This window comes from Polypterus senegalus, chromosome 18 (genome assembly GCF_016835505.1).
Source record: "Polypterus senegalus isolate Bchr_013 chromosome 18, ASM1683550v1, whole genome shotgun sequence".
Taxonomy (NCBI): domain Eukaryota; kingdom Metazoa; phylum Chordata; class Cladistia; order Polypteriformes; family Polypteridae; genus Polypterus; species Polypterus senegalus.
In genome coordinates, this window is record NC_053171.1 from 73,374,987 (window position 1) to 73,392,265 (window position 17,279).

The following is a 17,279-nucleotide window of genomic DNA, read 5'->3' on the forward strand; positions in this document are numbered from 1 at the left end:
TTGGCTTAATAATTTCTGAAAACATTTCACTCATTCCTCTCTCAATCGCTCTCTCTCTCACACACAATGTGGTTACTTAAATATACAGTGCATCCGGAAAGTATTCCAAGCGCATCACTTTTTCCACATTTTGTTATGTTACAGCCTTATTCCAAAATGGATTAAATTCATTTTCTTCCTCAGAATTCTACACACAACACCCCATAATGACAACATGAAAAAAGTTTACTTGAGCTTTTTGCAAATTTATTAAAAATAAAAAAATTGAGAAAGCACATGCACATAAGTATTCACAGCCTTTGCCATGAAGCTCAAAATTGAGCTCAGGTGCATCCTGTTTCCCCTGATCATCCTTGAGATGTTTCTGCAGCTTCATTGGAGTCCACTTGTGGTAAATTCAGTTGATTGGACATGATTTGGAAAGGTACACACCTGTCTATAGAAGGACCCACAGTTCACAGAGCACAAACCAAGCATGAAGTCAAAGGAATTGTCTGTAGACCTCTGAGACAGAATTGTCTCGAGGAACAAATCTGGGGAAGGTTACAGAAAAATATCTGCTGCTTTGAAGGTCGTAATGAACACAGTGGCCTCCATCATCCGTAAGTAGAAGAAGTTCGAAACCACAAGGACTCTTCCTAGAGCTGGCCGGCCATCTAAACTGAGCGATCGAGGGAGAAGGGCCTTAGTCAGGGAGGTGACAGGTCACTCTGTCAGAGCTCCAGAGATCCTCTGTGGAGAGAGGAGAACCTTCCAGAAGGACAACTATCTCTGCAGCAATCCACCAATTAGGCCTGTATGGTAGAGTGGCCAGATGGAAGCCACTCCTTAGTAAAAGGCACATGGCAGCCCGCCTGGAGTTTGTCAAAAGGCACCCGAAGGACTCTCAGACCATGAGAAACAAAATTCTCTTGTCTGATGAGACAAAGATTGAACTCTTTGGTGTGAAATGCCAGGCGTCACATTTGGAGGAAACCAGGCACCGCTCATCACCAGGCCGATACCATCCCTACAGTGAAGCTTGGTGGTTGCAGCATCATGCTGTTGGGATGTTTTTCAGCGACAGGAACTGGGAGACTAGTCAGGATAAAGGAAGAGATGACTGCAGCAATGTACAGAAACATCCTGGATGAAAACCTGCTCCAGAGCGCTCTTGACCTCAGACTGGGGCGACGGTTCATCTTTCAGCAGGACAACGACCCTAAGCACACAGCCAAGATATCAAAGGAGTAGCTTCAGGACAACTCTGTGAATGTCCTTGAGTGGCCCAGCCAGAGCCCAGACTTGAATCCTATTGAACATCTCTGGAGAGATCTTAAAATGGCTGTGCACCGACGCTTCCCATCCAACCTGATGGAGCTTGAGAAGTGCTGCAAAGAGAAATGGGCGAAACTGGCCAAGGATAAGTGTGCCAAGCTTGTGGCATCATATTCAAAAAGACTTGAGGCTGTAATTGCTGCCAAAGGTGCATCGACAAAGTATTGAGCAAAGGCTGTGAATACTTATGTACATGTGATTTCTCAGTTTTTTTATTTTTAATAAATTTGCAAAAACCTCAAGTAAACTTTTTTCACGTTGTCATTATGGGGTGTTGTGTGTAGAATTCTGAGGAAAAAGATAAATTTAATCCATTTTGGAATAAGGCTGTAACATAACAAAATGTGGAAAAAGTGATGCGCTGTGAATACTTTCCAGATGTACTGTATACAGGATAGGATCTAAAATCCACTCGCAATATGGCGGCAACGTTGACATACGATGCTGCTGGTCATGCGACACCTAGTAATTCTATGTATATGAGTGGCACTGCTGTGGAGTGAAGTAGTGGATAAAGATGCCTCACGCATGTGCTGCATGGGATTGTACAAACCGCTGTATGCTCCAAACCAGATCCCAGGGGATTACATTTCATAGGTACAATTGTTTTGGTTATATTTGCCCATTAGAAAATCCCGTTTTATAATCTTAACTTTAGCTACGCCAGACTAAGATAGCAAAGCTATGCATTTATGTGCTCAAGTGAGCCTCCAAACAATGTTTTGGCTAAACATATTTAGTCACTAACTATGTAGATTATTGTTAGCTGTTAACATTTCTCAAACTCTGAAGGTTTCCCAAAGAAATCCACCTCAGGAAGCAGTGGAAGGTCAGGTAGCCCTTAGATGAGATTTTAAAAAAGCTGTTCTGTGACGTGTGCCGTGCTAGTTACGTAACAGATTATGTACCGCCATCATATGATCAAAGCTACCACTTGCTCACATTAAAAAATAAAGGAGGTTTTATGATTCCTTCTGAGGATCTAGTCAAGCTGGTCAAAGTAACTGAGCGTGTTATCTGACAGTCGACATGAGGGCAAGCTGTCAGTGTATCTTCAATCAATCAGTTTGCTGAAGCTGAGATTGGTTCAGATGATGCGTTTTTTCTCAAGGAGCACATTCAGGAAACACAGTTTGAAATTGACAACCATCATTTTATGCTCATGTCTTTAGTTGTTTCTGTCAAAAAAAAACCCCAGAAAATGGGTACTTTTGTAGCTTTTATTATTAATTTGGGTATTACACCAGAAACATTATAAATAATTTGTTACAATTAACTAAAATAATCTATTTTTACAAATGGGGGTGTACGTATTTACACAGTCATGTCAAAGTCATAGTCATGTACATCCACCCCAGAAGTCCACCATGTTGCTCTCCTTTGGCCTTGGATGGTCTCCGTTTATTTGTATGAAAGAAAGACATATAAATTGGCAGAGAATGCATATATTGCTGGACAAAAGTAAATAAATAACACAAAAAAAACATTAACAGGAATATTCCATTAATGTGGATGAACGCTGCCAGTTTGTTCAATTTCAACGGGGGTAACCTTCTTGAGTCGTCCACTTATGAACTGCGCTGGATGAGTTTAACTTCAAGCATACAGATATCAGCCAAGTTGCAATGCCACATTCTGGAATGTGGCCATAGGCGTCCTGAGCAAAGGAGAACTTCAAAGAGCTGCGAATGTCCAGTTGCATACTTTTTTAACCAGTTGTGGCCTTTTCAACTTTACTTGATTTAATCCTAATATCTCAGTGCATGAAATGTGCTACTGATCCACGTTAAGTGCCAGGATACAAGCTTGCCGAGTGCTCACCAGAGAGGTGCCAGCAAACACCAATCCACCATTGGCTCCTTACACGGTCGCAGATGGAGTCAGAAGCGGGGAAGCTCACTTAGCCCTTAGGTGGCTCACTAGACCCCATTAACTAGTGGTAGACTTTTCCCAGCATCCCAGCCAAGTAGGTGGTGAGTACATTTGGCCTGCAGTAGCACCAACCTCATTTTAAAGTAAATGGTGAGTGGACAGGGTGGCATGGTGGCACAGTGGTAGCACTGCTGCCTTGCAGTAAGGAAACCCGGGTTTGCTTCCCAGGTCGCCCCTGTGTGGAGTTTGCATGTTCTCCCTGTGTCTGCGTGGGGTTCCTCCTACAGTCCAAAGACATGCAGATTAGATGCACTGGCGATCCTAAATTGTCCCTGGTGTGTGCGTGTGTGTGTGCCCCGTGGTAGGTTGGCGCCCTGCCCAGGGTTTGTTTCCTGCCTTGTGCCCTGTGTTGGCTGGGATTGGCTCCAGCAGACCCCGTGACCCTGTGTTAGGATACAGCGGGTTGGAAAATGACTGACTGACTGGTGAGTGGACATCTTTTAAAACAAGGGAGAGATATTGGGATTCAGGCTTGTCTCTGTTGAAGAGATGGATACCATGCTGACTGTCATCGTTCGCATGGCCCAGTGTACAAAAATCGAGGACTTCTAAAGGAAATAATTCTTTGCTATCCGCCATCATCAGATGAAAGTCTACCATTACAGAGATATCATAATGTGACATGGCTACCTCAAAATGACACTTGAAATGTTTGGATTTATGGCTACAAATTGTGCAGTCAAGTGATGTGAATCCACAGCAGCCAACACTGACAGCACCAGGTCATACACAGCAGGGTTACAGCACCCCCTTGTGGCTGCAATTTTCATGTTAACCAATTTTGCAACTGGTTGGAAATTCCCACACCACTTGGGTTTCATTCTGTCATTTTGCTTCTGTTTGCAAAATGCTAAATAGTGCACTTGGCATTTTAAATATCAGTAAAATTATTTTACCACTTTCTGTGATTTCACTCTTGTACAGCTGGTGAAACACGGGCACAAATGGCAATGAAATGAGCCGTTCCATGGCACCTTTTCATTAAAGGGGGGCTTAAAAGAAGGACAGCCATACTTGAATACAAACAAACAGACATTTGTGCATATCAGGGTATATTCTGGTGGCGCTGTGGGCACGCCAGGTACCATCCTGAGAAGGAATGTCAGTCAACACTCATTCCCTTCTGTGTACCTGACAGCATATCTTTGGACTGATGGTGTGCTAACAGAAAATGGAGAATACAATTTGAACTCATTTGGCACTTCTATGGTGTATCATGAGTCATGGTGATACTGCACCTGTCAGCCATTTTAGGAGCAGCTCCTCCTGGCGTGCTGTATGTTGTTTTCTAACAAGAACACCATGAATCATAGAGCTGGGCAGGCAGGGCCAAATTTTGCAATGGCTGGTGTGGCATCACTAGGAGCCTGCCAAACTTTAGATGATGACTCTATGTTGAACAATCCCGACAGCCTGTGCCTAGCTGATTCCTGACACAACCTATTAAAGAGCCTCATACAGAATGTACATATGGCAAATCTGTGAGGGTGACAGCCATTGGTCCCATCTATCATGGCTTTGTTCACTGATAATAACAGAATCCCAGGAAGTCTTGCCATTGAAGTTCTGGATGTTCAATAGTCAATGGTCCTAGACTTCCATCTAGGATGGTGAAGTAAGGAGCTCATTTGGCACCGTCTGAGAGGAATATCACTCACTCCAAGGGGGTACATGGCCTCAAATGGATTAACACAAAATCAAATCTAAAAAAGGGAAAGATCAACCATCCTTCAAATCTAAGGTCTGATAACCTCTTGCTGTGGGGTGCATTCAGACTTGTACAAACCAGGGTAGTGGGTAGTGACGGCCATTACATTGGGTAAAAATGAGACGCTGCCTCAGATGACTGGATCTCTACCTGGGCCATCTTGAACTGAGTGCACTGCAGCCACTTGCGGACTGCAGAGGACACAGCGCTTGCCTGCCCGCCACTTTGAGCCCCCTGGAAACAAAGGTGGCAGACGTTGTTTTGTATTGCTTGTAGCCGCAGCTGCAGTCCTGCAGATAAGTGCTGTTAAAAACAAGAAACAGAACCAGTGAGACACTCGAGATGAAAGATGGAAAGAGAAGTTGTACAGATCTAACACTGTTACCTTTATATTTGACTGAATCATGGGCAGCCACATTGGTATAAGCTGTAAAACAGAAAGGACACAAGAAGGTAAGAATGGGACCTTACGGAAACGTCAACAAATCGGCATTGTCTTCATGTATCAGCCACTGTGAAGATCATCCTGTGGCACTTCATGCACAAGGGCAGGCCGTTTGGCCCAACAAGCTTGACTCCTGTATTTATCTTAAAAAACTAAAGTCTTGAAGGTCACTAAAGTCCTACTCTCCACCACACTACTTGGTCACTTACTCCAGATGTCTGCAGTTTTCTGTGGGAAGAAAAAACTCCTCACGTTTATGTGAAATGTACCATTTTAAAGTACTCCATAGTCATAATCCCTTAAATGATTTTAAAGATTTCAGTCATGTCTTCTCTTAATCTCCATTTGTTTAAACTGAAAAGGTTCAGCTCTTTCAATGTCTCCTCATAGCTCAGACCTGTCAGCCTGGTCACTCTTCTGAGGATCTTCTCTTGTACGGTTATGTCTTCATGGTAAAACAGAAACCAAAACTGAGTACAGCACTCCAGGTTTGGCCTCACTATTGCATTATAAAACTTAGGCATCACCTCCTTAGGCTTGCACATTGCCACGCCTGGGGTTTTAGGTCGTCCTTGTTCATACAGTCAGGTCCATAAGTATTTGGACAGGGACACAATTTTCATAATTTTGGCACTGTATGCCACCACAATGGATTTGAAATGAAGCAGTCATTACATGATTGAAGTGTAGGCTTTCAGTATTAATTCAAAGGGTTTAATAGAAATATTGTATGAGCCTTTTAAGAATGACAGGCTCAAAAGTATTGGTGGTGGCACACAGAGCCAAAATTATGAAAATTATATCACTGTCCAAATATTTATGGACCTAACTGTATTGGGGTCTTTTGTATGTATTTGTTTTATTTATGTTTATTTACTATTGATTGTGTTTTTGCTTCAGAGCCTTGGAGATGTTCCATGTATGTTGTGGGTGGTCCACCAACAGGCAGGGCTACCTACCAATCACCACCAGTAATTTCCCTCCATCTATAAATCCGGAGGGTCTCCCACGGTTGCTGGTGGTTCATTGTGAATGTGCTCGAGATATTGGCGAGTTTATTTGCATTTATTGTTTTTCTTTGATATATTGGATTTCTGGATTTTGACTTCCTGCTCTGTTTTTTGACCACTCTATTTGGATTCTGTGTTGGGATTTTGTTCATCTTGGATCACCTTGCTGGCAACTCCTTTATGCCTTTTATGCTCTTCATAGCTTCTGTGATAGACGGCTGCACAGTCGTGAGGCCTTGGACGTGGAAGGACCGGGACAGCGCCAAAACCTGTCCCGGGACATGAGAGGGCTACCGCCCTGGGGTGCAGGGTAGCCACAAGATCGAAGCTGGGAGGCTCCACCCTGTTGGGGCACATGGCCACCGCCAGGGGATGGCCAAACGTTCCAGGCAACATGGACTGCAGCACTTCTGCCACAACAGGAAGTGCTACTAAGCCCGAAGACAGATACACCCGGTGTGCTTCCGGGTGCTCGTGCAGCACTTCCACCACACCCGGAAGTGCTGCAGGAAGCTTGTCAGGAAGCATCTGGAGCACATCTGGGTACTGTATAAAAGGGGCCGCCTCACTCCATTCCGGGAGCTGGAGTTGGGAGGTAGTGTGACGGAGCTTTACGAGAGAGGAGTGGAGGCGGCAGGAGAAGAAAATAATAAGGACTGAGAGTGATTTGTGCATTGTGCTGTACTGGAAGGAGAAAAACACAATAAAAGAGTGTGTTTCAGACATAGCTGTCTTGGTGTCCGTTCGTGATCAAGGCCGGTCTTCACACAGCATAGTTTGATGATGTATTTTTTTTTGTGGAAATAAACATTTTTAATTTATTAAGATCCTGTGTTTGCCCTCATCACTAGCCGGGGTTTGACAGTGAATCCCCCTTAGTGGGCTTTTTTGGAAGTTCTTTTGGAACTTACATGCTTCGGGACTCCTCAATCTAACCTGATATCTTATACTGTAAGTCCATTTAATCGCTTCTGTACTCTTTCTGGATGTATTATGTTTTAATTCTTCTCCTCCTACTACTATTTTGAACATAATTATTATTATTTTAACTTTGTGGTGCAGCTCTAGCTTTAGTATCAGAAAACTACTAATTGTCATCATGTCATGAGTTCCAATTTGCGCCACAGGGTGTTGTGAAGTTGTGATGTCATTCATTCTCAAACATGAACTCTTAACTAGGACTATGGGGCTTCGTAACTGAGGTTGAACTAATTCTTAACCTAGCCAGACGTTTACTGCAGTTCCTCAGAGTAATTGTGAAGGCTGATTTATTCTTCCTCATCGAGTCCACACTGTAGCAAGGAGTTTATACTTCTGTGTCACACCATGTGTGCAAGAAAAGCAAATGATCCATTAAAATGAAGTTTTTGCCCTCCAGGATCGACTGGTTCTCTTACTAAATATTTTCTTCTATGTTTGTCCCTCTCATTTTCCATGGTTTTGACACATTCGGTGCCTTCCAAACCGATGTCAACCGATATTTCACACCACAAACTGGCTTCCATCTGATTCTTGTCGTAGTGCTGTGATGAGGAATCATATAAATGTGTATATTTTCTAACTTCATTTGACAAGTCTTTCCTTTGTCTGCTCCTCGTTAATAGTGGAAAATGAGCAGAAATGTCCTTCAGGAAATATGTAATTACCACACTGGCCAATCAGAGTTGCAAGGGTCTGCATAGGGTCTCTGTCATTGAGATGTGGAGTCACATTTTAGAGGAGGTGCCCAACAGGCTGCACGGTACAACTTTAGGATGCTTGATAAAAATGACCCAGGCCTCCAACAATGTGTACGTCAGCTTAATTATTATGGGTCCCGCTATTTTGAAGTCTTGTTGTGAGGATGTGGCCCCCTGTTGCTGTGATGTGGTTCCTGAAGGTTGTGCATCATGATGTCAGAAGCGTGATGTTTTAAAAGCTGGCATCACATGTTACTACTCTTCTAAGACTTGATTAATTTCTTGTTCCTAGTTTGGAATTTAATGGCTCCTGCTGCTCCTGATTCTGGCTACAAATCCTAAGGTCTGATATTTAACTGATATCTTCCCAGTTGCGACCCATATGAATTATGACTACTCCGTGCCTTCTTATGATTCCATTCTGTCTCTAAACTGCTGCCGACACACACAAGCAGGACAGTCCACAGCTTGGCTTGCTGTCTTATGGTTTTGTGATTTGTGTCTGTCACTACTCAGAACTATCACCTCAACCCTAAAACCATTGATTTCAAACACACTTGTCAAGGGCAGAAGAATTACCTTCACAAAAATTGTTGAGCTGCATTCCTGCAAAGCTTCCATTAAACTGATGACATGCAGACAAACCATTTCAATCATCTGAAAAATGTGAAGCAGAAGGAAAAAGTAAGTACTGCTCTGAAAATATCTGAAAAACAATAATATTAAATATTAAGTTGGACATGACAGAATGTTGTCCACCTAAATAAAAGGATACATGTCTGTGTGTACATCCAGTTGTCATGTCTCTCATTCTAACAGCACATTACAAACATTTGTAGTAATAAAATGAATTGCTGCCAATGTTTGTGATGTGCCATGCATATGTCTCAGATATATACCGTTTGGTGTGGGATTCATAAAAGCAGTGTTTATGTTTGTGATGCACCGTCTGTTGGAATGACAAATGCAATGCATATGTCTCTGTTATATGCCATCTGGTATGAGATTTGTAAAAGCAGTGTTAATGTTTGTGATGCACCATCTGTTGAAAGGACAAATGCAATACATTTTAGTACTCCAAAAAACTGTGATGTGCATCTGTTGGAATGACAAATGCAATGCATACACTTCTGTTATATGCTATTTGGTATGGGATTCATAAAAATCGGTGTTTGTGAAGTACCATCTGTTGAAATGACAACATGTAATACCTTTTATTACTACAAATGTTTGTGATGCACCATCTATTGGAATGAAAAATACAACGCACGTGTCTCTGTTATATGCGATTTGGTATGAAATTCATAGAGGCAGTGTTAATGTTTGTGATGCACCATCTGAGACATGTCTCTGTTATGCCGTTTGGTATGAGATTTGCAAAAGCAGTGATAATGTTTGTGATGGGCCATCTGTTGGAATGACAAATCCAATGCATTTTATTACTACATGCATCACAAAATAAATTCCAATAGATGTCGCACTGCAAACATTTTACGCTGAAGTTTATGTTCACTATTTAGATTTCAGCTTGTCTTAAGACGAGTAGCATAGCTATTCCACCTTAATAAAAGGATCAATGTCTGTGTGTCTGTCTGGTTGCTATGTCATTGTCATTCCAACAGATGGTGCATTACAAACATTAATAGTAACGCATTTTATTCCTACAAATAAGTCTCAGTGTGTCTGTATATCTGCATGTGTGTCTGTCTTTCCAATAGATGATGCATCACAAACATTTGTAGTAATAAAATGGATTGCATTTGTCATTCCAACAGATGGTGCATCACAAACATTTGTAGTAATCCATTGTATTACTAGAAATGTTTGTGACGTATCATCTGTTGGAAGGACAAATGCAATGTGTCTTATTGCTATATGTTTTACCAAATACATTCTGATAGATGGTGTCCTGCAAGTGTTAACACTGAGGTTTACATTGATTACTTTGGTATCAACCCGTCTTAGGTAGGTAGCACAGCTAGTGACCCTATGAAAAATGGAAGTGTTTGTGTGTCCATCTGGTTGAAAAACCATACAGTGATACAAAAGAACTAGAGTGCTATGACTCCTCACTCCAAAGTGCAGCCATGTTTCATCCTTACCACTTTATTATGAGCCATGAGCTGCAAGATCCCAGGTGTCACCCGGCTCCAGAACTCTAGGCCGGTGAGAATCGCTGTGGATGAAAATTCATTCTGGTTCTGCAGTGATGGGGCGACGGCTGCTTGTTCACAGTAGACCGTCCACAGCTGAGCAAACATAAAGGCGTGGAAGAGGGAGCACATGTGCAGGACGGAGGTCTGCAAAGAAGAAAGTGACAACATTTCAACTGAAAATTCTTTCTGCCCATCTTTCCAGTTTTCCAATCTGTGCCACTGCAGGAGAGCAGAAAATCAACACTGGCAGAATCGATAAAATACTGATTAACACAAGGACAGACTTATATATATGCACTTATATAAGGAGGACACAAGTTTCGAGGTAAGGTGGTTAACAGCATCAATTTCAGACCATTTTAACGCCAACGAGCGTTCTTTTTGTTTAAAGTTATTGTGTTGGATAAAAAGGGACTGCCTTGGCTGGCACACAAACACTTTCTAGATGTGAGAAGTGTCCTTCCAAATTGTCCACAAAACACTCTGTGTTCACTCTTATTACTAGCCAGGGTTTCAAAGTGATATCCCCTTCTAGTGGGCATTTTTTGGGATTATAGGTTTTGGGACTCCTCGAAGTGCATTTGGCTGAACAAATCTCACCTTATAACCGCACTATTCAGACACTGCCTAATCAAATTCTGTGTTGGACACAAGGGAGAAATCAACATGGAATGAGGTGCCACCACCAACCCAGCCATACAGGGTCTCCAATGTACCTAATATGGCAGGTCAATATTCCACACAGACAAAAAGAGAAAATGCAAACTACAGAGTGATGGTGAGCAGCTAGACATTCGGACCCCTGTGGTCTACTATATTCACTGGTGCAATCATTCAACTGATCATTAAATCGAAAAAAGAGAGTTGTGTGTTACCTTGGATTGTTCTGGAAAACCAATCAAAATAACAGTTAGGTGGTCAGCAATTTGAGAGCCAGCATCCAGGGGTATAGGCATACATGATGTTGATCCTTGGTGCAAGGCACTATGGGTCAAGGACCCAAGCAAAAGCCAAGAGAGTAACCGTATGTGGGACACACACTCGATAAACTCCTTAGGCCTGTAAAGAAAACAAATAAATCATGAGACAACATCACATGCAATATACTCTTAGTGTAGATTGTAGATCCTGGAATTTTAAGAATAAAGAAGGGTGGAGACGGGTCCATGCAAGGCTTCCTGTGAAAGTTTAAATGTTTTACATTAATTATGTAGGCCATCCCAGGAAGATGTGGCCTCCCACTGCCGCTCCAATATCACGTTCTGATAAGGCGCCCCCAGGATTAAGAAGTTTATCAATATGAGGTGACAGCATAATAAGAAGACATGGATGGCCCCTTCCACGTTCCCACTCTGTCTTTTGTACCACCAATATGGCGGTTCCAGTTTACAGCAAACAGCACATCCAAGCCTGAGCAAGGAGCATAATTATACTCAGACACAACATTTAAGCAGTAACTCTATTTCCTGTTCATCTTGTGAACTGCACATGAACGTTACACAAATTGTCTGGTTTTGGTTCTTTTCTAATGGTTGCGGTCAGTTGGGAACTTCTCCAGAAGAAAAGGGTCAAAAGGGAGCCTACATACACAGCTACATTTTGTATTCACATCATATTCACATCATCAAAGTCTAATATATTAAAGTGCTCTCATAAGTTTAGAGCTGACCGTTGTGAGGTTCAACTAAGCATACAAGTCCCTTCAAGACTCCTTTCTCTTGTTAATGATGACCGAATGGCCAGCTTTGGATCATCAAATTTGGCAAAAAAGGTGTTTCTCACCCTTGTTGCATTGTTGATGGAGGGTGGTAAAGCCATGGCAGATACCGGATGATTGCCTTATTGTCGCGGTGGTTCCCCCTACTGATTTCCATCGCTGCTATCTGAGATAATCCTACTTTCAGGTTCCCTCCAAATGTATCTTCATGTAGTGGCTGTGAGCAGGTCTTCATGTGACTCTGAGGTTCCAAGATATGAAGATACAGTACATGGTTATCTTTCCATAAATAAATAGATATGATAGATCAATAAACAGATAGATGGTACTTCATTTGTCTCATGGGGAAATTTAGATTTTATGGAAGTTATAGAAATAAAAAAGATTATAAAAAACAAACAACAACTCCCTCCTTAAATGCAAAAAAAGATTACTAACTTGGCTAAAGATAAGATAGCAGTCACAGTAAGGCACTATACTGTCATTGGCATGAAGGAGCCCCAGTTTAATTTCTTGGCACATTTTGCTGAATAAGTCATTGACTAAAAGTCCTCAGTGCTGGTGTGTCACAGAGAGGATGTGTTGCATTGCTCATAATGGTCATCAGTTTTTATTTGATTCCCTGCTACCACCAGCAGGTCCAGAGTGCTTCCCATAACTGAGCCTGCCTTCTTAATCAGCTGATTGATTTAGTGGACCTCTCTCGAAGTGATATGACCGGCCCAGAGTCTGGTCTGCTCTTTCTTCTCTAGTTCCTTGGTGCTACAAGATCAGTTCAGTCTGTCATTGATGTGGACCCTCAAATACTTGTAGCAGTACTCCACCTCTACATCCATTCCCTGAACAGTGCCCCTTTGATATATTTTGAACTTTAAAAGCCAGCTAACCTTTTTGGGGCCTGTGTAGGCAAGACATTAAGTTGTGATCAGAACAGGCCATTCAGTCCAACAAACTCATCCATCCTATTGATCCAGGTTCTCTAAAATAACATTAAGCTGAGATTTAGAGGTCCCTAAAGTCTGACTCTCCATCACACTACTTTTCTAAGACTTGTGCAGTCAGCCCATAACAAGTTTCCAACTGTATTCTTATTGAACTCATTTTCAAGTCCCGCTCTTGATCCACTGGACTAATTCCCTTCATAATTTTAAACACTTCAGTCATGTCTTAATCTCTGAAAAGGCTCTGCACTTTTAATCTTTCCTCATAATTCATCCACCATAGCCCTGGAATCAGCCTAGTTGCTCTTCTCTGGACCTTTTCCAGTGCTGCTATGTCCTTTTTGTAGCCTGGAGACCAAATCGGTACACAGTACTCAAGATGAGGCCTCACCAGTATGTTATAAAGCTTGAGCAGAACCTCCTTGGACTTGTACTCCATACATCAGGGCACTATATAACCTGACATTCTGTTAGCCTTCTTAATGGCTTCTGAACACTGTCAGGTAGTTGATAGCATAGAGTTCACTACAACTCCTAAGTCCTTCTCATAAGGTGTACTTTCGATTTTCAGACCTCCTATTGTGTATTGTACGTGTAAAACTTTACATTTACTGACATTAAATTTCATCTGCCACAAATCTGCCCATGCCTGTATGATGTCCAAGTCCCTCTGTGATGATCTGACTGATTCTCCATTATCTGCCCTTCCACCTAGTTTGGTATCATCTGAACACTTAGTCGGCTTATTGATGATATCCCAATCTTATCGTTCATTTAAAAAGAGCACCTGCACTAACACTGACCCCTGCTGGACACCACTTGTAACCACCTAATTCTGATATTGTTTCCCTCATCACAACCCTTTTCTTCCCATGTTTGAGCCATTTTGGTACCAACCCACAGAATGCCCACTAGCCTTTCTTGAGGTACCTTATCAAAATTCTTCCACTTCTGGGACTCATTGCGGAGGCCTCACATCCCATTTCACCATGTTTGAGACTCCATCTCACAACCCAGGTGAACAAATCCAAACACTCAAAATCAGATGCAATGCCCTATGTCTCTTTTCTGCCTTTGATGTCTACTCTGCTGCCACCTCAAAATGTGGACGCTATTGGTTTCTCTATTTTGGTTACATCCTCATCTCTCTCTCTCTCATACTACTCTTCTCTCATTTTGCGTCAATCACCTCCTGGTTAATACTGCTTTTCTCACAATATTCCTAAGACTTCATGTCTGTCATTACACCTTGAATGAGAGCAGGACAACCAAAAATCATACAAAGCACAATTCACAGGACTGACAAACACCACCAATGCCAAAGCAGCCATGATAACAGCTGCCTCTCCTTAAATAGCAAAGCAGCAGCATCAGGTGGGTCTGGCCCCCCGAGCTCAACATAGAAACAACAAGTAACATAACTAGAAGAATAGAAAGCTAACACAATTCACAAACATAAAATTATTAGTAAACAAAATATGAATCAAAGCATACAACAGAGAAATGACAAAACCAATCGTACAAAATAACACCTAAAAGACAACAAAAAAGTGAAATAAACAGAAAACACACTTCAGCCATGGATCAAAACCTGGCTGGACCAACACAATGAGGAGCTTCCAGACAGACATGGACTTCATAGCTTCATTTTAGTTTAATCCTGATACCCTGTATATGCATTTAATTATCATATTATTCATGGTTGCACCAAAATCCATACTAACCCCTACTTTCTCTGCTGTTCTTTTTCTGGTTTTCTGTGATGGCGATCTATTCCACCACCACCTGATCAAAGCACTGTGATGTTCCTGCATTGATGGATTAAAGGCCAGAAGTACACATGACCGTCATCATCAAGTTCTTTAATGTGAACCCTGAATACAATGAGGACTGATTGAGATCATTTATGTTAGGTAGAATGCCTAGATGGGCTGGGTGGTCTCGTGGCGTTAATTAGTATTTCCTAATTTTATTTCTTATATATTTTGTCTTTTTTCTCTTTCTTCATCTTGTGAAGCACTTTGAGCTGCATCATTTGTATGAAAATGTTGCTATAGAAATAAATGTTGTTGTTGTTGTGGCTGCTTCCATCCAGTCCCTCTGACTCTTTATTCCTGACTTTTACAATTAGTGGCATTTTTATTAAAAATGTTGGAAAAATAAATGATTCAGAATGTATGTGCTGTAAGACTTACTTTCAACTTTGTTAACGTGTGCATGTCTGCCACAAAGTCCAGTATCTCTGTCACATACTGCCTCATGCACTCCATCGCTGCAGTTGAACACTGAAAAAGAGGAAAGAAAGACAATGCTATTGTTATTTCCGATCATGCCCCTTTGATCTTGGAGCTAAAATCATTATGCCCCACATACTCATTTCGCAGATGGTGTCTTAACCCACTTCTATTAGCAGACGAGAACTGTACAGAATTTATATCAAAACAAATCAGTTTCTTTCTAGAGACAAATACATCCTCAAAGGTCTCTGCAGGAATACTCTGGGAAACCCTGAAGGCCTTCTTAAGAGGACAGATTATCTCATATATTTCCCATAGAAATAAATTGGAAACCAAGAAGTTAGAGCTAACCAGCAAAATTACTAGAATAGATGAAGAACATGCCAGGTGTGCAAGTGAAGCTCTCCATAGGAAAAGGCAGGCTCTGCATTCAGAACCCAACCTCTTAACAACTAAAGAAACTGGACAACTCATTTTTAAATCAAGACATCATTACTATGAACATGGAGAGAAAGCTAATAAGATCTTAGCTCAACAAATCCACAAGCAAGAAGTTCGCAATGCAATCCCAGAAAAATCATTGACCATAAAAATATAATGCACACATTTAGAGACTATTACAAGTCCATATATTCTACTGATTTTAGATAGATAGATAGATAGATAGATAGATAGATAGATAGATAGATAGATAGATAGATAGATAGATACTTTATTAATCCCAAGGGGAAATTCACAATTTTAAAGAAGACAAGACACAATCTAATGCATTTCTGGACTCGTATGTGCCCTATACCCCGGAAGTGCGTCACAATCCCAGGACAGGAAGAGACGGCGTGCTTCCGGGGTGAAGATATGGATTGTTTACCCTGACCCAGAAGGAATAAGGACTTGTGAACTGTTGGGCAGGAACACCTCCGGGTCAGGGGATATAAAAGGACACAGAGAAAACCTAGACGCTGAGCTGAGCTGGGAGGTAGAGGGGCGAAGTGTCTGGGCGAGGAGGAGTGATAATTGTGTTTAATAGTTTATTTGAGGTATGAATAGTTTGCAGAGGGGGGTGCTTGGTGCATGTAAAAGTCAATAAAAGAAGACTAGTGATATCTTCACCTAGAGTCCAGCATGATACCTGAGGGTTCAAGAGGTGGATCAGAGCCTCATTTCCACAACCTGTAAAGTCAAACACCCCAGATATATTATTATTGTTGGATGCAGAAAAAGCATTTGATATGATTGAATGGAACTGCCTTTTCACTACATTGGAAAAATTTGGTTTCGGCCCGAACATTTGTGTATGGATCAAACTACTGTATAGCAATCCAGAAGCTTCAGTTTGTATTAACAACATTAATTCAGATTACTTTAAGACAAGGATACCCCTTGTCACCACTGCTATTTGTAATCGCCATTGAACCACTGGCAGTTCACTGTTGAAATGGTAAAGACGATTATCAGAAAAGGACTGGAACAGAAAATTTCTCTATATGCAGATGATATGGTACTGTATATATCCAATCCACAAAATACTGTGCCTGCAGTCCTAACAGCACTAACAGAATTTCAAAAGATTTCTGACCTCAGAATTAATTTGAAAAAAAGAGTGCTCTTTCCAGTGAATTCTCAAGCACACAATATCAGATTGGACACCTTCCCTTTTATCATCGCAGATCAGTTTAAATATATAGGGGTAAACATCACAAGTAAACATAAAGCTCTTTATCAACAAAGTTTTGCTGTCTGTATAGAAAAAATTAAGCAAGACTTGCATAGATGGTCAACCCTTCATTTCACTTTAGCTGGAAGAATTAACATTGTTAAGATGAATATCCTTCCTAAGCTTCTCTTTTTATTTCAAAACATTCCAATATACATCAATAAATCTTTTTTTAATAAATTAGATTCAACAATAACCTCATTTATTTGGATTTCAAAACATCCACGTATTCAAAGAGCGACCCTACAAAGACAAAAGGCAGAAGGTGGCATGGCTCTACCTAACTTTCAGTTTTATTACTGGGCAGCAAATATACAAGCTATTAAAGCCTGGATATGGACACAAATAGACTAACATACACAGGCCTGCTCCACAATAGAAATAAAATCCTGCTGCACTTCTTTATATTCCTTGCTTTGTACC

The 17,279-nt window shown here is 41.3% G+C and overlaps 1 protein-coding gene across 5 annotated transcripts in view; it reads right to left on the reverse strand.

The window, feature by feature from the left end:
• Window positions 1-3,902: 3,902 nt before the first annotated feature.
• LOC120518298 (protein unc-79 homolog) overlaps window positions 3,903-17,279 on the reverse strand; it is a 240,182-nt gene continuing 226,805 nt past the window's right edge. For all 5 annotated transcript variants that reach the window (XM_039741016.1, XM_039741014.1, XM_039741015.1 and 2 more), the window contains 7 exons: window positions 15,101-15,190; window positions 12,030-12,205; window positions 11,123-11,306; window positions 10,194-10,391; window positions 8,671-8,748; window positions 5,343-5,384; window positions 3,903-5,260 (listed from right to left, as the gene is read on the reverse strand). In XM_039741016.1, the coding sequence (XP_039596950.1) occupies window positions 5,060-5,260; window positions 5,343-5,384; window positions 8,671-8,748; window positions 10,194-10,391; window positions 11,123-11,306; window positions 12,030-12,205; window positions 15,101-15,190 (969 nt within the window). In that variant the 3' untranslated portion in view covers window positions 3,903-5,059. The remainder of the gene's footprint in view (window positions 5,261-5,342; window positions 5,385-8,670; window positions 8,749-10,193; window positions 10,392-11,122; window positions 11,307-12,029; window positions 12,206-15,100; window positions 15,191-17,279) is intronic.